The 22,900-nt window shown below is 45.1% G+C and overlaps 1 protein-coding gene across 1 annotated transcript in view; it reads left to right on the top strand.

The window, feature by feature from the left end:
* Positions 1-9,176: 9,176 nt before the first annotated feature.
* LOC142656668 (NXPE family member 4-like) overlaps positions 9,177-22,900 on the top strand; it is a 31,150-nt gene continuing 17,426 nt past the window's right edge. The window contains exons 1-5 of the mRNA XM_075831594.1: positions 9,177-9,218; positions 9,399-9,479; positions 18,556-19,274; positions 19,816-19,877; positions 20,424-20,639. Coding sequence (XP_075687709.1) covers positions 9,177-9,218; positions 9,399-9,479; positions 18,556-19,274; positions 19,816-19,877; positions 20,424-20,639 — 1,120 coding nt within the window. The remainder of the gene's footprint in view (positions 9,219-9,398; positions 9,480-18,555; positions 19,275-19,815; positions 19,878-20,423; positions 20,640-22,900) is intronic.

Below are 22,900 nucleotides of genomic sequence, written 5' to 3' on the forward strand. Positions count from 1 at the left end.
AATACACAATGTAATAAAGCAGCACATATAGTTACCCCTGAAGGAGAGATACAGACATATTGCGAAAATGGAACAAATACCGGCGTCAGAGAAGGACCGGACCCAAACGACCCCCCCTGACGAAGGTTGCGCGCTCCATTTTACCCTCATGTACGCTGCTATACTTTTATTTATGCTGTGTAATAAAATTTTATTTTAAAATTTCATGCAAATAAGTGGCGTTGTTCCTTAATAGGTTTTTTTCTTTCTATCACGAATCGTTGCCCTGAATACTGCGACATTTTATACCTGAGGAAGAGACGACTTTTCTACGTCTAGTTTGCACTAATGACGCTGTCTATCAGGTTCTGACCAGGCTGCTATGAATACTATGACAGTTACTATGGGAGCGTTACCTTTGTCTTTATACTGGGGCTTACATGGGAGAGGTCCGGCTTTCACGCTGCCTCCCATTATTGCGTGCTGTGACCTTTTGCAAAGTAAAATGTATGAATGTGATAAGTTCAGCTAAAAATAATAAAATTAAAAGGCCGAGGCGTAGCTAGGTTCTCCAGCACCCGGGGCAAAGATTCAGTTTGGCGCCCCCCCCCCCCCAACCTCTTTCCCGACATCCCCTTCTCCCTCGCCATGTTTGTTTTCTCTACCAATCGACGTGTCATTTATTTTCCACATTTCTTTTAATGTAACTCGAGCATAAAAACATTTGTACATTTTACAAGCAATATAGTTCTATACACAACACCAGAACCAAGCTCAGTACATAAATACAGCCCCAGAACCAAGCTCAATACATATATACAGCACCAGAACCAAGCTCATTACATATATACAGCACCAGAACCAAGCTCAGTACATATATACAGCACCAGAACAAAGCTCAGTACATATATACAGCCCCAGAACCAAGCTCAATACATATATACAGCACCAGAACCAAGCTCATTACATATATACAGCACCAGAACCAAGCTCAGTACATATATACAGCACCAGAACGAAGCTCATTACATATATACAGCACCAGAACCAAGCTCAATACATAAATACAGCCCCAGAACCAAACTCAGTACATACATACATACAGCACCAGAACCAAGCTCAATACATAAATACAGCCCCAGAACCAAACTCAGTACATACATACATACAGCACCAGAACCAAGCTCAGTACATACATACAGCACCAGAACAAAGCTCATTACATATATACAGCCCCAGAACGAAGCTCAGTACATACATACAGCACCAGAACCAAGCTCAGTACATACATACAGCACCAGAACCAAGCTCAGTACATACATATAGCACCAGAACCAAGCTCAATACATAAATACAGCCCCAGAACCAAATTCAGTACATACAGTGAAGGAAATAAGTATTTGATCCCTTGCTGATTTTGTAAGTTTGCCCCCTGTCAAAGTCATGAACAGTCTAGAATTTTTAGGCTAGGTTCATTTTACCAGTGAGAGATAGATTATATAAAAAAAAAACTGAAAATCACATTGTCAAAATGATATCTATTTATTTGCATTGTGCACAGAGAAATAAGTATGTGACCCCCGACCAACCATTAAGAGTTCAGCCTCCTCCAGACCAGTTACTGCTCCAAATCACCTTGGTGCCTGCATTAAAGACAGTGGTCTTACATGGTCACCTGTATAAAAGACTCCTGTCCACAGACTCAATTAATCAGTCTGACTCTAACCTCTACAACATGGGCAAGACCAAAGAGCTTTCTAAGGATGTCAGGGACAAGATCATAGATCTGCACAAGGCTGGAATGGGCTACAAAACCATAAGTAAGACACTGGGTGAGAAGGAGACAACTGTTGGTGCAATAGTAAGAAAATGGAAGACATACAAAATGACTGTCAATCCACATCGATCTGGGGCTCCATGCAAAATCTCACCTCAGACTTTCGTGGTCTGTCTGCAGCTCCATATGACTTGTGCACCGGTCGCGCTTGTGCGCATGCGTGACCAGCGCTCCTTTCATTTTTATTGAGCTGCGCAGACGCCGGAAGTCCGACGTTTGTCATGGAGAACTTCGGGGGACTTTCGGTCCCCCGTTCTCCTTATCGCTGGGTGTCCCAGCGATCACACATGTATCTCTTTTGTAGGACAAACTATAGGCCATTTTTTTTGGGGGGGCGGGGGGGGGGGCTGTCTGGTGTTACCTACAGGGGGGGTCTGAATGGCGTTATCTACAGGGGGGATTTGAAGCTGTATGGCGTTATCTACAGGAGGGTCTATACGGCGTTATCTACAGGGGGGTCTGTATGGCGTTATCTACAGGGGGGTCTGTATGGCGTTATCTACAGGGGGGTCTGTATGGTGTTATCTACAGGGGGGTCTGTATGGTGTTATCTACAGGGGGGTGTCTGTATGGCGTTATCTACAGGGGGGCTGTATGGCGTTATCTACAGGGGGGGCTGTATGGTGTTATCTACAGGGGGGTGTCTGTATGGCGTTATCTACAGGGGGGTCTGTATGGCGTTATCTACAGGGGGGCTGTATGGCGTTATCTACAGGGGGGGCTGTATGGCATTATCTACAGGGGGGGCTGTATGGCGTTATCTACAGAGGGGGCTGCATGGCGTTATCTACAGGGGGGCTGTATGGTGTTATCTACAGGGGGGTCTGTATGGCGTTATCTACAGGGGGGTCTGTATGGCGTTATCTACAGGGGGGGCTGTATGGCGTTATCTACAGGGGGGGCTGTATGGTGTTATCTACAGGGGGGGTTCTGTATGGTGTTATCTACAGGGGGGGCTGTATGGCATTATCTACAGGGGGGCTGTATGGTGTTATCTACAGGGGGGTCTGTATGGCGTTATCTACAGGGGGGCTGTATGGTGTTATCTACAGGGGGGTCTGTATGGCGTTATCTACAGGGGGGTCTGTATGGCGTTATCTACAGGGGGGTCTGTATGGCGTTATCTACAGGGGGGGCTGTATGGCGTTATCTACAGGGGGGGGCTGTATGGCATTATCTACAGGGGGGGCTGTATGGCGTTATCTACAGGGGGGTCTGTATGGCGTTATCTACAGGGGGGGTCTGTATGGCGTTATCTACAGGGGGGGTCTGTATGGCGTTATCTACAGGGGGGGTCTGTATGGCGTTATCTACAGGGGGGGCTGTATGGCATTATCTACAGGGGGGCTGTGTATGGTGCTATCTATAGGGGGGCACTGTATGGTGGAATCTATAGGGAGGCAATATCTACAAGGGGGGGTTGTGTGATACCCAGCGGAGGGGGGGCCCCAGTCAAAAGTTTGCTATGGGGCCCAGACTTTCCTAGATCGTAGAATACATACAGACCCCAGACCAGACCCCCCGTAAACAAATACAGACCACAGAACAAGCCCCCTAAATAAATACAGATCTCAGACCGGACCCCTAAATACAGACCCAAGACCTGACCTCATACACTAATAATGACCGCAGACCTGACCCCCTACACTAATAATGACCGCAGACCTGACCCCCTACACTAATAATGACCGCAGACCTGACCCCCTACACTAATAATGACCGCAGACCTGACCCCCTACACTAATAATGACCCCAGACCTGACCCCCTACACTAATAATGACCCCAGACCTGAATCCCTTAATGCAGACCTCAGACCAGACCCCCTAAACTAATACAGACCCCCTAAACTAATAGACCCTATAACAGGCCCCCTAAATAGACCCTATAAACTAATACAGACCCCAGACCATACCCCCTAAATACAGACCCCAGACCTCAAACTAAAACAGACCCCTAAATACCGACCCCAGACCACTTAAACTAACACAGACCCCTAAATATACAGACCCTAAACCCCTTAAACTGATACAGACCCCAGACCAGACCCCCTAAATACAGACCCATTAAACAAATCAATCCCCTTATACTTACAGTCAGACTTCTCTGTGGAGTCGCTGCTCCTGCTGCTCAAGGTCCTGCGGTCATGTGACCAGCAGGTCTCTAATCAATAGTAAGAACTTCAGAGATGAGGTCATGTGACCAGCAGGTCTCTAATCAATAGTAAGAACTTCAGAGATTAGGTCATGTGACCAGCAGGTCTCTAATCAATAGTAAGAACTTCAGAGATTAGGTCATGTGATCTTATGTCTAAAGGTCCTTTTGCAGGACATGCACATTGCAGTTTCGATTCGTGGCAAAACTACAATGTACAACGTACCTCGCCATTCATTGGTTCTAATTGTTCCTGTGTCCTATAGCATACCTCCCAACCATCCCGGATCCGGCGGGACACTACCGGTTTCTCACCTCTGTCCCGCCGTCCCTGGCGGTCTGCAAAATGTCCCGCTGGGTGCTGCAGCTGTATCAAAACAGCTGATCGCTGCTGTCAGGCGCCCTGCACGCCAGACGTCTGCAGCAGCGATCGGAAGAAGGCAGGAGTCTTGCTGCGGTGTTCTGACTGGGAGCGATGCCTGCCCGGGAGGGACCAGTAGATAGATAGATAGATAGATAGATAGATAGATAGATAGATAGATAGATAGATAGATAGATAGATAGATAGATAGATAGATAGGTAGGTAGGTAGGTAGGTAGGTAGGTAGATAGATAGATAGATAGATAGATAGATAGATAGATAGATAGATAGATAGATAGATAGATAGATAGATAGATAGATAGATAGATAGATAGATAGATACATAGATAGATATGAGATAGATAGATAGATAGATAGATAGATAGATATGAGATAGATAGATAGATAGATAGATAGATAGATAGATAGATAGATAGATAGATAGATAGATAGATAGATATGAGATAGATAGATAGATAGATAGATAGATAGATAGATAGATAGATAGATAGATAGATAGATAGATAGATAGATATGAGATATAGATAGATAGATAGATAGATAGATAGATAGATAGATAGATAGATAGATAGATAGATAGATAGATAGATAGATAGATAGATAGATAGATAGATAGATAGATAGATAGATACATAGATACATAGATAGATATGAGATAGATAGATAGATAGATAGATAGATAGATAGATAGATAGATAGATAGATAGATAGATAGATAGATAGATAGATAGATAGATAGATATGAGATAGATACATAGATACATAGATAGATATGAGATAGATAGATAGATAGATAGATAGATAGATAGATAGATAGATAGATAGATAGATAGATAGATAGATAGATAGATAGATAGATAGATAGATAGATAGATACATAGATAGATATGAGATAGATAGATAGATATGAGATAGATAGATAGATAGATAGATAGATAGATAGATAGATAGATAGATAGATAGATAGATAGATAGATAGATAGATAGATAGATAGATAGATAGATAGATAGATAGATAGATATGAGATAGATAGATAGATATGAGATAGATAGATAGATAGATATGAGATAGATAGATAGATAGATAGATAGATAGATAGATAGATAGATAGATAGATAGATAGATAGATAGATAGATAGATAGATAGATAGATATTAGATAGATAGATAGATAGATAGATAGATAGATAGATAGATAGATAGATAGATAGATAGATAGATAGATAGATAGATTGATAGATAGATTGATAGATAGATAATAGATAGATAGATAGATAGATAGATAGATAGATAGATAGATAGATAGATAGATAGATAGATAGATAGATAGATAGATAGATAGATAGATAGATAGATAGATAGATAGATAGATAGATAGATAGATAGATAGATAGATAGATAGATAGATAGATAGATAGATAGATAGATAGATAGATAGATAGATAGATAGATAGATAGATAGATAGATAGATAGATAGATAGATAGCTTATCATGGACTGGGCTCCTTACAGTAATACCCTCCGTACTATCCTGATTCCAAATTACCAGGATTTCTGAGCCATTCAGATCTGTAGTAAAGGGTAAATTTACATGGAAACCGCAACGTGAGGTAAAGTCTTGAAGGTGTTAATCTTGACGGGTGGCCGCCGGCCAACGCTTTACCCATAAATATTATTTGTAGAAACCACAACCTCAGGTCAACAAATTATTTATCCTCGGAGAACAATAATTTGATGTACTGGAGAAGTTAATGTCGGAGTGACTGCAGTTTATCATTTCCATGTCACACTCCAGGATCAGGAAGCTGAGATATGGGGTGCTGTATGTCCGGCTCCTCACAGCTGCCCCAGCTTCTCTTGGCCAGTGTGGGACATGGAGAGAGCGCCTATTAAACATTGATGGCTTATCCTAAGTATATGGTGGAAAACCCAAACAGGTTGAGCAGTCCCGAGTTCTCCACCCTTGTCGCGCTCCACCTTATTTTATTGTATTTTTTTTTTCTGTGCAGAAATGTCACCAGTTACGCAGGATATTGTTTACTGTCCGTTCATATAGGAAGAATGTACCTGCGTAGCTTATGTTTCTTAGTATAGCATTTAATGACACCCAACCCATGTCCATACATTTTTCCAATTAACATTTAGTAATCACATGTTTTTTTTAAGGTGTCGATCCCCCGGCACTATTAATCAGATTTTTTAAGGTGGCGATCCCCCGGGACTATTAATCAGATTTTTTAAGGTGGCGATCCCCCGGGACTATTAATCAGATTTTTTAAGGTGGCGATCCCCCGGCACTATTAATCAGATTTTTTAAGGTGGCGATCCCCCGGCACTATTAATCAGATTTTTTTAAGGTGGCGATCCCCCGGCACTATTAATCAGATTTTTTAAGGTGGCGATCCCCCGGCACTATTAATCAGATTTTTTAAAGTGGCGATCCCCCGGCACTATTAATCAGATTTTTTAAAGTGGCGATCCCCCGGCACTATTAATCAGATTTTTTAAGGTGGCGATCCCCCGGCATTATTAATATGATTTTTTAAGGTGGCGATCCCCCGGCACTATTAATCAGATTTTTTAAGGTGGCGATCCCCCAGCACTATTAATCAGATTTTTTAAGGTGGCGATCCCCCGGCACTATTAATCAGATTTTTTTAAGGTGGCGATCCCCCGGCACTATTAATCAGATTTTTTAAGGTGGCGATCCCCCGGCACTATTAATCAGATTTTTTAAAGTGGCGATCCCCCGGCACTATTAATCAGATTTTTTAAAGTGGCGATCCCCCGGCACTATTAATCAGATTTTTTAAGGTGGCGATCCCCCGGCATTATTAATATGATTTTTTAAGGTGGCGATCCCCCGGCACTATTAATCAGATTTTTTAAAGTGGCGATCCCCCGGCACTATTAATCAGATTTTTTAAGGTGGCGATCCCCCGGCATTATTAATATGATTTTTTAAGGTGGCGATCCCCCGGCACTATTAATCAGATTTTTTAAGGTGGCGATCCCCCGGCACTATTAATCAGATTTTTTAAAGTGGCGATCCCCCGGCACTATTAATCAGATTTTTTACGGTAGCGATCCCTCGGCACTATTAATCATTTTTTTAAAGTGGCGATCCCCCGGCACTATTAATCAGATTTTTTAAAGTGGCGATCCCCCGGCATTATTAATCCGATTTTTTAAGGTGGCGATCCCCCGGCACTATTAATCAGATTTTTTAAGGTGGCGATCCCCCGGCATTATTAATCAGATTTTTTTAAGGTAGCGATCCCCCGGCACTATTAATCCGATTTTTTTTAAAGAGACATTACCATTTAACTCCTTGACAGTTTAGCCCGTGTGACTACAGAGTGAGCTGCTGGTCTAAAGGCTCGATCTCCGGTTAGATCTCCAATCTTTGTTTTAAAACACTGAATATTAACCCTTAGATGTGATGGGTTATATTCAGTGTTAAAGGCACGCAGAACCGGCTGTCAGCCGAGCCGTCGCTCCAGCCGACTATAGTGGATACATAAAAGCTGCAGCGCAAAAACGAAATAACATTTTTAATAAATGTCAACTGGAAAAATTTATATAAACATAAAATAAATACAAATAATAATAATAAAAGACGGCAAAGATTTACAGTCTTACAGAGCAGTAAAATATTTTCCCCTCCTTGCTCCAGCGCTCGTAACTTTTTTATTTTTTCGCCGCTGTAGTTGTCAGAGACTTTGGATTTGGATGGACAAATTGTAATATTTATGGGAATCATTTTGGAGTAGGTCTAATTTATTAAATAACTTTTATCATTTTTTTAGGGGAAAATGAAAAAAAAAACACAGCAATTATATCCTTGTTTTTTAGAACTATTTTTACGTGTTCACCGTGTGGTATGAGGGACATATTAACGTTATTTTAAGGGTCATTACGATTATGGCGATACCAAATTGATCTAGTTTTGTTACGTTTTATTACTTTTGCACATTAAAAACCCTTTTTCTTTTACAAAATGATTTGTTTTTGTGTCGCTTTTTTTATTCTTTTTATTTTTTAATAAATAATAAAACATTGTGTTAATTCTGTAAAACCACTTAGGCGCCGCGGGCGGTATTCACTGCAGCATCTGAGGGGTTAAGCGGCCGGATTGTGGAGTTAATAAACAGCCTAATCGAGCACAGAAGAGTGATTAGGTAAGAAAGCGCCCCCTATATGTGACAATCAGAGAGAAAGAATAGGGTTAAATGGGACGTCTCTAAATAAAGTCTGATTATTAGTGCAGATGTGACTGCCGCCAAGTTGCTTTACTTCAATGAAGCTGAGCTGCAGTACCAAACACAACCCGTGGACAGGTGTGGCGCTGTTTCTAGAGGGAAGCAGCCATGTTTTTCTAAACCTGAATAACCTCTGACTGGCACTATAGGAGCATCTGTTGGGACATCTGTAGTGGCACTATGGTGAACATCTGGGACAGGCAGTAAGGAGCACATCTGGGATGGGCAGGGGCATCTGTAGCAAGCACCAGGGGGCATCTGAGACTGTCATTATAGGGGCACCTGTTGCAGGCACTTTGGTGAACATCTGGGGCAGGCACTTTGGTGAACATCTGGGACAGGCACTAAGGAGAACATCTGGGACAGGCACTAAGGAGGACATCTGGGACAGGCACTAAGGAGGACATCTGGGACAGGCACTAAGGAGGACATCTGGGACAGGCACTAAGGAGGACATCTGGGACAGGCACTAAGGAGGACATCTGGGACAGGCACTAAGGAGGACATCTCGGGTATCTGTTCCAGGTACAATGGGGGCATCTGCTGCAGGTACTGAGTTGCATTATGTCTGGTGAACCTTGGGGTCTACAGGAAACCTGTGGACACGTAAGATTTGGGTTTGGGTAAATGTAATATCCCAAAGATGTCCTCCAATTATAATGAACAATAGAACACAAAAAAAACCCCGAAGTTCAGACCTCCAGGTTCTAAAAATGATCCAAAAATATTTTGTTGGTTTCTTTTAACTTTAAATTAATCTTCTCTTCTCTCTTTTTTTCCTGGAAGTTCATCCCCAAAGTCAGCGACTACGGTCGTCGTGGAGTAAAGATGATTCCGTCCTATGTAAAGCCCCAAAAAATTCTACAGGTAATAAAAGTCAAATTCTACACATCTCAATATGGATTTGTTCGGAATCGGGTGGATACGAGGCCCATGGTCACCCGGCCTGATAATAGCGACGCAAAGGAATGTGTCAGCCGGACAACTGGTTCACCGTCAAAAGTTTCACTTGGGATCCACCATTGGGCCCTGTCATGAGGGGGAAGTGAGGGCTGTGGGCCTCCTTGTCTGCCAGACCAATGGGTTTTGCCCGTTTACCCCCAATGTTCAGTCCGGCTCTGTTGGAGTTAGCTCCAGCCTAGAGCCACTATATTACAGAATTGCATAAATACTAGTACCCCTATATAATGTCGTTTTTTTTTTTTATGTACCCTTTACATGATGGTATGGTCCAAATTAAAGTCCCCTGGGACTCCCATGCAGCGTGCATGACACTCTATAGTCTAGAGATTGACCAAGGGTACAAACTGGCACCGGTGAGGAGCAAGGGTCGAGATCGGCTATTCTTATTTTGCTTCAGGTCTCCTCTATGGACATCCTTCATCAACGGGTGGAGAACAAATTAAAAAGTGATCATACCGGTCAAGAGATTTGATTAGTAAGCACGTCCGATATACATCTAAAACTTGGTCACGTCTTGTTTTACCAACACAAAAAGATTACATTTTCTTTTTTTTTCCAGGAATATTCGGGGCAGTGGAAAATGAAGATTTCTCTGAGGTCGGTGCTGGCTGTGGCGGTCGTGACATCTGTTTTTTTGCTGTTTCTTAACCACAATAAAGCTCAGGTACCTACAATCCCTGATAAAACCATTTGCCGGTAGTTTTTAATGTGACGTCCATAAAAGGACATGATGATGACATCACATGACATGTTTCCACTGGGACTCCCGTGACACCACATGACATGTTTCCACTGGGACTCCCATGACACCACATGACATGTTTCCACTGGGACTCCTGTGACATCACATGACATGTTTCCACTGGGACTCCCGTGACATCACATGACATGTTTCCACTGGGACTCCTGTGACATCACATGGCATGACATGTTTCCGACCGATCTAAACAGGTCACCAGCATGAGGACCATTTCGATTAGGGCATTTTTGTTATGTCCTATCAGAGCACCAACTAAATGGCCCCTTATATGAATCTCCAACTTTTTACACTATATCATTTTTAGCTCCAAAATTTAGTACTGATTAATTTCCTAATATTTCTTTATAGCGGTCCGACCTCAGGTTTTCTAATACAAAGCTCCAAATACCCTGCAAAGCCATAGTGTCAAATTATAAAATTTTGTCTACCTACTGCCACCACTAGGGGGAGCTCACATCATACTGTTAAAGGGGCTGTCTCATCATAACAACTTATCACCTATCCACAGGAGTGTTTGATCACTGGGGGCCCACCTATAACCAGAATGAGGGTCCCAATTCCTCTGCTTATTTAGAGCGGCGGTCAAGCATGCGCACTGACGCTCCATTCATTCTCTATAAGACTGACGGAGTGCAGAGTTTGGTTATCACCGTCAGTCCCATAGTGTACTGGAAAGCTCTAAAGTCACAAAAGCGACTTTTGTGCGAAAAAATATGTACAGTCTTTTGCCGCAGGCTCCAGTAGAGATGAGGCAATCTTTAATTGATGTCCCGGGTGTTTTGGGGCGCAGGGACCCCGTTTTAAAGCTACAGCGTTGTTTTTATGAGAATTCACTAAAAGAAATTGATTCATATCCTTTGAAGTTCTGTCTTTTATGTACTGGAGCCTGCGCCAAACGATTGTCCACTTTTTCTCTGTACAGGGGCCGCTTTTGTGACTTTATAGTTTTCCAGTATCCGGTGAACCCACGCCTTGGGGAGCCGCCAAGTTTTGGTGTTAGGAAATGGGCAACACCTTCAACCTGTGCCCAAAAATTATAATTGTGTTTACATATTGGCACAACCTAACCAGACGAGCCTGTATTAGTAGACCGGGCCCCCTTCTGGGCATTTTTCCCATATGAGGCTGCTCCTCATTTCCTTTTTCTTTTATCCGGCTTTTTGCACCACATCAGTCCCATAGAAAATGAATGGAGCGCCAGCGCGCATGCGGGACCGCCGCTCCAATTAAACAGGGGACTTGGGACTCCTGTTCTTGTGTTTGGTGGAGTTCTCAGTGGTGTGACCGCAGCAATTAAACACTTTCCTGTGGATAGGCCATAAATGTTCTTAGTGGGACAACCCCTTAAGGAAATTATCCCGATAAGGGCCCTCAGGGGTCTTAGGTGTCTGAGCTCAGGGCTGCCATCAGGAATTTCTGGGCCCCATACTGCCAATGAGTCTGGGCACATTAAAAAGAAAACTCTTTGGAGGAGCAGGGCAGAGACAGGAGGTGGGTGTCGGAGGGCAAAGGGGAGAGACTAAGTGCCAGGGCTGGGAGAACTGAAGGTAGCAGTGGTAGCCAGGGGCGAAACGCAACCTCACAGGGGCTCTGTGGAGTGACAGGGAAGAGACAAGAGTGTGTGTGTGTGTGTGTGTGTGTGTGTGTGTGTGTGTATAGAATCTGTCAGGGTGTAGGAGGGCAATATAAACAAAAATCATTGCACTGAAGCCTTATACACAGGAGAGTCACTCACCAAAATGTAGTCCCTAAGATCTCCCACCGCCACGGGCATGTCTGGATGATGCTTTTGCATTCTCTTCACATACTGCACACACGTTATCTGTGTAAAAACCACACAACAAAATTAATTCAGACACCAAACCAGAAAAAAATTCAGATCCTAGACCAGACCTGTTAGGTAATTCAGACAACTTTCCACCAGACCCCTACCTGTGGCCAGAGTTTAGCATTTAGACTTTTATCTACAGGGGGGCTGTGTCTGGAGCTATCTACAGGGGGCAGTGTGTGGCACTATCTACAGGGGGGGGGTGTGTGGCATTATCTGCAGGGGGGTGTGTGTGGCACTATCTACAGGGGGGTGTGTGTGGCACTATCTACTGGGGTGTGTGTGTGGCACTATCTACAGGGGGGTGTGGGGCACTATCTACAGGGGGGGTGTGTGGCACTATCTACAGGGGGGTGTGTGTGGCGCTATCTACAGAAGGTGTGGAGCTCTATTTACAGGGGTTGTGTGTGGCGCTATCTACAGGGGAGGTGTGTGGCACTATCTACAGGGGGGTGTGTGGCACTATCTACAGGGGTGTGTGTGGTGCTATGTACAGGCGGGTGTGTGTGGCGCTATCTACAGGGGGTGTGGAGCGCTATTTACAGGGGTTGTGTGTGGCGCTATCTACAGGGGGCTGTGTGTGGCGCTATCTACAGGGGAGGAGTGTGGCACTATGTACAGGGGTGTGTGTGGCGCTATGTACAGGCGGGTGTGTGTGGCGCTATCTACAGGGGGCTGTGTGTGGCGCTATCTACAGGGGGCTGTGTGTAGCGCTATCTACAGGGGAGGTGTGTGGCACTATCTACAGGGGAGGTGTGTGGCACTATCTACAGGGGGGTGTGTGGCACTATCTACAGGGGTGTGTGTGGCACTATGTACTGGGGTGTGTGTGGCGCTATGTACAGGGGGCTGTGTGTGGCGCTATCTACAGGGGGCTGTGTGTAGCGCTATCTAAAGGGGGCTGTGTGTGGCGCTATCTGCAGGGGTGGGTGTGGCGCTATCTACAGGGGGTGTGTGTGGCGCTATCTACAGGGTGGGTGTAGCGCTATCTACATGGGATTGTGTGGCGCTATCTACATGGGATTGTGTGGTGCTATCTACAGGGGGCATTGTGTGGCACTATCTACAGGGGAGTGTGTGTGTGGCGCTATCTACAGGGGGTATGTTCGGCGCTAACTACAGGGGAGTGTGTGGCACTCTCTACAGGGGATTCCAGTCCAGGACGAGACCCTGACCTCACTGTCTATATATGGACAGTGACATCAGGGGCTACCTCTAGGAGAGGAATCCCCGGCCAGAGTGTCGGCAACTCTCTGGCCGGGGATTCCGCTCCTGGATGGGTGAATGGCAGAGCAGGAAGCTGATACTTTCCTGCTCTGCCATAGTATTCAATTGTATCTGCATCCTGTGGACGCAGATACAATTGAATATGGCAGTGGCTGAGACACGTCTGGGACAGTAATTTGCCGGGACTGCCTCTGTAGATTCAGGACAGTCCCTGCAAATTCAGGACTGTTGCTAACTATGCCTCCGGTATAAGCTTTCTCCCCCTGCCCAGGTATACTCTCTCCTTCCTCTACCCTTCCCCATGTATAATTTCTCCTCTCCCTTCAGATATCATCACTTTTCACCCAATTATTACCCCCCCCCATTGTATAATGCCTCCTCCAGTGGAGGGATGTCACGATACCAGAATTTGGACTTCGGTACCGATGCTTTGTGTAGTATTGAGATTTCAATAACAAAGCGATACTTTGCCAACAGTAATAAAAAAACAAAACAGTTCTTCCATTTCTTATGTGAGGCGCGAGGTGTGATGGTAAATTTAACCTCCATGTGCCTCACATTAATAGTAATTAACCCCATCATGTTCCTCAATTATAATGGGTTAATGTGTAAGGTACATGATGGGGTTAATTACTATTAATGTGAGGCATATGGAGGTTAAATTCATCACACCTCGTGCCCCACATTATTAAGTGAAACAAGTTTTTATTTTATTTTTTACAGCGTACACATCATAAATGACGCAAAAAAATTGTTGTGCAGGTTATTACGGCCGCGCCAATACTGAATGTGTGTATATTTTATGTATTGAGACTTTTTTTAATGCGTTTTGTAAAAAAGGTGTATGTGTATATTTTTTTTATTTAACATTACTTTATGTTTTTACTTTATTTTTTAAACTTTAATGTACTGGTATATATCTATATACGGATAGTACACAGGCAGTTGTTAGGACAGACCTGAGTACGCCCTAACAGGAAATATGGTAGGACAGCCCTGGGGTCCTTCATTGGACCTTGGGCTGTCTGCCCATATATGGTATGTCCCTCAATCGCGTCACAGGGATTCCTGTGACGCGATCCAAGGGGCATCCCCCCTTCTTATTTTCCCCTGAATGCTGCAGTCAGCTTTGATCGCAGCATTCAGGGGAATAGCGGCGGAGATGAGAGGTTTCTTTGATCTCTGCCTTTATAGAGTGGGACTGCGGCTGTGTAATACAACCATTGCCCCGCCCCGCACGCGGTCAGCACGAGGTGATGCGGGCGGCGCTGCACTAATGAGCGGCGGTTCAGGCACTGAAGACAGAACATGTGGGGGTGTTTTGTAGTGCGCCCGCCATGTTCTGTTTTTAGTGCCGCCGCTCATTAGTGCAGCGCTGGCTGCATCACATAATCCTGGCGGCGCGCACATGTCAGGACTCCGGAGCGGGGCCGTAACTGTATTACACAGCCGCAGCTCCGCTCTCATACATTCATGTATTACAATATTGAGCTGTGCGGTCGCACAGCTTAGTATCGAAATACATGAAATAACGGTATCGAACCGTTTGGGGGTGCACGGTATCGAAAGCGTATCGAAGTTTTGATGCATCGTGCATCCCTAATCAAGTGCCATCCTCCCTCCATTATTATCTCCTTCCCACTCTAGCATCATTTCCCTCCCTACCCAATGCCATCTCCCTGCCCCCATTATCATCTCCCTGCCCCCATTATCATCTCCCTGCCCCATTATCATCTCCCTGCCCCCATTATCATCTCCCTGCCCCCATTATCATCTCACTGCCCCATTATCATCTCCCTGCCCCCATTATCATCTCCCTGCCCCATTATCATCTCCCTGCCCCCATTATCATCTCCCTGCCCCATTATCATCTCCCTGCCCCATTATCATCTCCCTGCCCCATTATCATCTCCCTGCCCCCATTATCATCTCCCTGCCCCATTATCATCTCCCTGCCCCCATTATCATCTCCCTGCCCCATTATCATCTCCCTGCCCCATTATCATCTCCCTGCCCCCATTATCATCTCCCTGCCCCATTATCATCTCCCTGCCCCATTATCATCTCCCTGCCCCCATTATCATCTAACTCTACCCCCTCCCCATAGAAAGCACGTCTGTATTAGTTTACACTGCAGCATAGGATTGTATCACTCAGCTCCACGACGGCTCTTTTCTCCTGTCCTGTGTAAACAGAGGGAGAAGACAGGTTTATTGGCACATGTTACACAGGACGGGAGATAAGAGCCGCAGAGCTGATACAATCCTATGCTGCAGTGTTAACATAATACAGACGTGGGGAAGATATTTACTTTCTATGGGGGCAGGAGGAGATTTTTTCAGGAGGCTCCGGGCAGCAGCAGCCGGACACAGACATAACCAGTGGCGTAACTACCGCCGTAGCAGCAGTAGCGGCTGCTACGGGGCCCGCGGCATGAGGGGGCCCGTGTCGTCCGCCGGCACGGGCCCCCACCATGGCCGGAGGCTCCGCTAGCAGCCGCTATGGCTGCTACAGCGGGACGCCACTGAACACTACGGCAGAGCAGGGAGGTATTTCCCCGCTCTGCCATTTACTGGTTCCCGACCGCTGGCTGTATTTTTATGGCCAGCGGTCAGGGTCCTTAAAACCCGAGCCATAGACTTTCTACGGCTCGGGTTTTAACTTGCTGCCCGCGCGATCGGGCAGCTGAATGTCGGGTCTCCGGCTGTCAGTGACTGCCGGGGACCCTGAGGAGAGGATAGAAGCAGCTTTCGCTGCTTCTGTCTTCTCTGATCACTTGTACACAGCGCTGAATGCGCGCTGTGTACAGGAATAGAGACAGCAGCAGCGTCGCTGTCTCTATTCCTCCCGGTGATCATGTGACTGGTCACATGATCGCCGGGTGCCGTTAGTGGCAGGCTGCTGCTGGGTCTTACTAGACCCAGCACAGCCCTATTAGTGACAATCGTCACTATGAGAGGGCTGATTTCCCCTGTAACTGGGGCTGCTGTGCAGCTCCAGTTACAGTGGAAAAACATGGTGTAAAAGAGAGAAAAAAAATATATAAAGTTCCCCAAAGGTCTTCTTTGACCTTTGAGGAACAGACCATAGTAATGAAAAAATAGTAAAGTGCAAAAAAAATGTAAATAATAAATATACATAAAATACCCACCCCAAAAAAAAAACGTTCCCCCCCCGCCAATCATTGTTGTAACGCTAGCGCTGACCCAATTACCCTAATATAGACATGTAATATATTACAATTTACGGTAGACAATGACGGTCACAAATAAAACGTCTATTTTAGGGTAAAACTATGTTATTACCCAAAAAAAAATAGCTGAAATGTAAAAAAGCTTATTTTTTTACTATTATTTTCAAACTTTATGAATAAAAATTCTAAAATAGCAAAAAAGGTGTGTATAAAAACGATAAAAAATGAAACCTGCATGGTTACATAGTTACATAGTTACATAGTTAGTACGGCTGAAAAAAGACACATGTCCATCAAGATCTACGGAAAAAACGTCGTAAAAATCACGTCGTTAGCCCAACAAATAAAAAAGTTATAGCCATTTAACAAACACGTGCTAAAAATGGCTAAACGGTGTCTGGTCCTGAAGGCGCAAAACAGAGCAAAAGACATGTATCCCCCCCCCCCCTCTCCACAGGATCTCCACAGGACAGGGGATACATGTGTGATCGGTAGCAGCGATAGGGAGAACGGGGGACTGAAAGTCCCCTGAAGTTCTCCATCACAAACCTCGGACTTCCGGGGTCTGTGTCGGCAGCTCCGTAGAAATGAATGGAGCGCCGGTCGTGCTTGTGCCCATGCGTGACCAGCGCTCCTTTCATTGTTATTGAGCTGCGCAGACGCCGGAAGTCCGAGGTTTGTCATGGAGAAGTTCAGGGGACTTTCAGTCCCCCGTTCTCCCTATCGCTGCCAGCGATCACACATGTATCCCCTCTCCTGTGGAGATCCTGTGGAGAGGGGATACATGTATTTTGTAGGACATACTGTAGGTCGCATTTTTGTTGGGAGGGGGGACGCTGTATGGCGTTCCCTACAGGGGGAGGGACGCTGTATGGCGTTCCCTATAGGGGGGTGGCTGTATGGCGTTCCCTACAGGGGGGGAGCTGTATGGCGTTCCCTACGGGGGGGGGGAGCTGTATGGAGTTCTCTACAGGGGTGGGGTCTGTATGGCGTTCCCTACAGGGGGGGCTGTATGGCGTTCCCTACAGGGGGGGCTGTATGGCGTTATTTACAGGGGGGCTGTATGGCGCTATCTACAGAGGGGGGGGGGGCTGTATGGCGTTAGCTACAGGGGGGGCTGTAAAAAAGGCACTATCTACAAGGGGGGGGGGGGGTTGTGTGACACCCAGGGGAGGGGGGGCCCCAGTCAAAAGTTTGCTATGGGGCCCAGTCTTTCCTAGTTACGCCCCTGGACATAACTTAGTACTCACTGTGTCAGAAGAAGAAGACGACGACTGCTGCTGCTGCTGCTGCTGGACGTATCCTCCGAGGCTGAGCTCATAACTCCCGCTGCTGTGATGTCTCCACCCCTTGTCTCCTCCCCACACGCTGTCACGCTGTTGTGGAGGAGGAGGGGCGGGCACATCACTCTCCAGCGGGCCCTTACGGTTTTATTCTGATGTAATGAACGGGCCCCTGCTTCGTGATGGGACCTGTTCCTTTCACCGAAATGAAATCGTAAGAGCCACACTGCCGTGAGTATATTAATTCCAGCGGCAGAGTGCGGGCCCCTTTTTTTAACATTTATGCCCGGGCCCCTCACTGCAGTACCCACAGTACCCCCCTGATGGCGGCCCTGTCTGAGCTGCATGGTCATGTGACCCCTCTCAGCTTTGCTGAATGGCTGAGAGGACTCAAAAAGGGGAGGGGCATATGGGACAAGCTATTTAATAGACTCCTGATTGGCTCCCCTAATTACACCCACTGTTTTAGCGTTAATGGGGCTTCTTAGAGATGTGAAAATATGAAGGGGTCCCTTTAAGAAGCAATTGCCCTAAAAAAAAAAAGTCCTTGAGCCGTCCATTTCTTCGTGGGAAAGCTGGGTGTCAACTAATACAGGTACTGCAGGGTGGTCACTCAGCTCTGCCCAGTTATACAGAGATATTTTTGGGGCGTGGTGATTTTTGGATTTTAAGGAACATTTTCGTTTCAGATCCCCAAAATAAACATGCTTCAGTTGTGTAACTGCCAATCGCAACAGGAGTCGTGCAACACCGTCCCGGATTCGCCCGGCCCGCTAGAAACGGATGATGAAATCGAAAAACTATTCGACAAGATTGACAAGCAGATCCCTCAGTTGACAATCAATGATCTGGATGAGGCGACCAGCCCGGAAGAGAGCACGGCCGTCATTATCAACCCCAAAACTACGTACTGCGTGGGGGACCAGCTGCAGGTCAAAGTGGAGGCCTTCGATTATTCCGGGAACAGAAAATCTTCCGGTGGCGACTATTTAAGGGCAAGAATTTACTCACCCAGGACAAACAGTAGCGCGAGTGGGAGCGTTGTAGATAATAAAGATGGGACGTACCTGGTGACATTCGCCTTATTTTGGGAGGGGTCCGTAGACATATCTATATTACTAATGCACCCCAGCGAGGCCGTCTCTGCCTTATGGAGGGCGAGGAACCAAGGTTTCGCCAATATCAAGTACACCGGAAATTTCACAGGTGCCGCAGAGTTTGAGAACAGTGAATGTGGCTTCGAGTTGGACACGGAAAAAGACATCTGCCGCTATATGGACAAGCGGGATCGGGAGGCCTTCTACTGCATCAAGCCAAAGATGTATCCGTGTGAGGCCCTGACCCACATGAACTCCGTCAATCGGGACCATTCATATCTGAACGAGGTGGAGCGGCTTCTTATTAACAGGTGACTATTACTTTCAGCTTATAAAAAGTTTACACGCCCCTATTGGCGTACACATGTGGGATTTTTGGGCAAAAACAACAAAAAGACTCATATGGAGATACCCCTGAGTCCATAAAAAGATTTCTTCTGGAATGGGCCAGGTCTAATGCATAGCAATAGTCCAGGCTCATGTTGGGCGACCACAGCAGGTATTCATCATCCTACGTGATCTGCTGTTGTCACCAGGAAACCCACCCGGCCACTTACTGCCCCCTGTAGATGAGGTGCAGCTGTTACCGTATAATCATGAATATTCTTTAAGAAATAAAGCCGGGAAATCCCAATCTATGAACGATTTGGTTGTATATGAGACCTTAAATAGGCATTTCGAGGCAGTTGCAAAAGTCTACACGCCCGATGTTATAAATGCAATTAATCTCTATCTGAAATTTAATCATCGATGTTGCTTCCTAAAATGAAATCTAAAGGTTGTGGAACCTCTTTTCATATATTAGATAAATTTTTTTACTATTGATTGATATTTTTTTTCTTCATTTTTTAGGTCAAATATTGGATTAGAAATTTCCAAGGCTTTAAAACCAGTGACTGTCCTCAACTGCGGCCGTAAGTACTTCAGATATAGACCAGGGCTACAGGGTTTTAATGGCATAAGGCTGGCTGCATGGAGGTCACGGGTAGTCCTGATGCAGAGGCACAAATAGGGGGTGAATGATGGGCATCTATCTCTTATATCTATCTATCTCATAACTCTCTCTCTCGTAACACATGGCACAAACCATGGAACGACTGGTCGTCTACTATATAGGTCAGTGAAGCACCTCTTATTCCTAGTGCGTATCATAGACTGTGCCATAGATGCCCATCAAAACCAGTTTTGCAAGTAGCGTGCCCGCAAGTGACATTGATGTTCCTGCCAGCATGTGGACCTTGTAATTGAAGGAAAGTATCACGTTGCCCTTTTCAGAAGACTCATCCAAAAGTGCCGCTGCCCCTAGAGTTGTAGCCAACACGATGCATTTCTACGGGCGTTCTATTGCCTGTGTATCTAAATAGGGGTGTGAATACAAATGCAACGGACCCAAAGCACCATTGTAGTATCACTGCAAGCTGCGTATTATGGCAAAACAATGTTTATTTGACTTTTCATAGAAAAATTGACGCCGACGGAGAAATGCAGCCTGGGATCCTATTACCCAATCCCAAGCGGATATTTCCATCACAATATATGGAATCCCACACACTGCCGGATGACTCAATTCACCAAAAACGACACGTTGAAAGAGTTCCTTAAGGGTAAAAAGCTTTTCCTCATGGGGGACTCCACAGTTCGACAGTATATAAGGCACTTTACGGAGAACCTGAAGAGTGAGTATTCTTATTTCTTCTTCCAGCTATAGAATAGCGTTATGCTCCAGTCACATCCAAAGCTGCGTTATCCAGGCATTGTCTAGTAGACTTATCTAACAGGAAGATTACACAAAGAACCAGAGAAGAAAGCTACTACTATATGTTCAACCATCACTGCAACCCTAGATCAGGGGTGGGGTACATTTATTCTGCCAAGGGCCTTTTGGATATTTATAACATCATTCGCGGGCCATACAAAATTATCAACTTAAGAATTCCCGTGCTATATATGGTCAAACAATTAATTACCACCCCCCCCCTGATGTGATGGCGGGAGCTGCTTCTCTTTGGTGAGGCGCGTGATGATCGCCGGTAGTGACGATGGTGCGTCCGTCAGTCTGGAGCGCAGTCGTCTCTTTGGTAAGTTTTGAATAGAACTCGAATCAGAAAGTTGTTCCGACTCAAAGGGGTTTCCCATCAGGGACATTTCTGACATATCCACAGGAGATCTCATAAATATCAGATAGATGCGGGTCCCACCTCTGGGACCCGCACCTATGGGGCCCCCTAAACCCCATTCTACCTCTCTGTGTTCCGGCTGATTTACGACTGTGAGTAAGAAAACAGCTTAGCTCGTGGAGCTGTGCTGTTTCCGTAACTACTGTTCAGATCTATGGGAGTTAGGGAAACAGCGAAGCTCAGCGAGCTACGTTGTTTTCTTCTTCATGGTCATAAATCACAAGCTTCAGCCACAACACAAAGAGGTAGAACAGGGTTGAGGGGCTCCGTTCTAGAGGCAGGTGCAGGTCCCAGAGGTGGGACCCACATCCATCGGACATTTATGACATATTACCTGTGGATATATCATAAATGTAGAGAGCGCGGACGGAGCCAAGGAGATAATGACACTGCGGTAGAGGCAGTAAGAGTGCGGTCGGGGCGTGCTGTGACGGGAGTGGACCAGTCCGGTCACCTGACCTCACGTAACTGACTGGTCCACCATTGGGCAGGCACGCACTGACCTCACTCAAACCACCGCTGCCGCCGCCATACTTGGCTCTGGCCGCCCTTCTTCTGCTCCTAAATGGCCGCCAAGTAGCGAATGACACTGCGACAGTGCGGTCTGAGTGAGGCCGGGCCGGACCAAATGATCCCGCGGGCCGGACGTTCCCCACCCCTGCCCAAGATGCTGGGGGCGTGGACATATCTACATAGGGTCCAAGGTTTTGTTATGGGAATCAGTGAGGTTGTCTCAATATCTATCTATCTATCTATCTCATATCTATCTATCTATCTATCTCATATCTATCTATCTATCTATCTATCTATCTATCTATCTATCTATCTCATATCTATCTATCTATCTATCTATCTATCTATCTATCTATCTATCTATCTATCTATCTATCTATCTATCTATCTATCTATCTATCTCATATCTATCTATCTATCTATCTATCTATCTATCTCCTATCTATCCATCTATCTCATGTCTATCTATCTATCTATCTATCTATCTATCTATCTATCTATCTATCTATCTATCTATCTATCTATCTATCTCATATCTATCCATCTATCTATCTATCTATCTATCTCATATCTATCTATCTATCTATCTATCTATCTATCTATCTATCTATCTATCTATCTCCTATCTATCTATCTATCTATCTCATATCTATCTATCTATCTATCTATCTATCTCATATCTATCTATCTATCTATCTATCTATCTATCTATCTATCTATCTATCTATCTATCTATCTATCTATCTATCTATCTATCTATCTATCTATCTATCTCATATCTATCTATCTATCTATCTATCTATCTATCTATCTATCTATCTATCTCCTATCTATCTATCTATCTATCTATCTATCTATCTATCTATCTATCTATCTATCTATCTATCTATCTATCTATCTATCTATCTCATATCTATCTATCTATCTATCTATCTATCTATCTATCTATCTATCTATCTATCTATCTATCTATCTATCTCATATCTATCTATCTATCTATCTATCTATCTATCTATCTATCTATCTATCTATCTATCTATCTATCTATCTATCTATCTCATATCTATCTATCTATCTATCTATCTATCTATCTATCTATCTATCTATCTATCTATCTATCTATCTATCTATCTATCTATCTATCTATAATAATGTCCAGCCAGTGGCGTAACTACCGCTATAGCAGCCGTCGGCACCCGCCGGCACAGCCCCTCTCCCATGGCCGAAGGCTCCGCGAGCAGCTGCTA

This window comes from Rhinoderma darwinii, chromosome 6 (genome assembly GCF_050947455.1).
Source record: "Rhinoderma darwinii isolate aRhiDar2 chromosome 6, aRhiDar2.hap1, whole genome shotgun sequence".
NCBI lineage: Eukaryota > Metazoa > Chordata > Amphibia > Anura > Rhinodermatidae > Rhinoderma > Rhinoderma darwinii.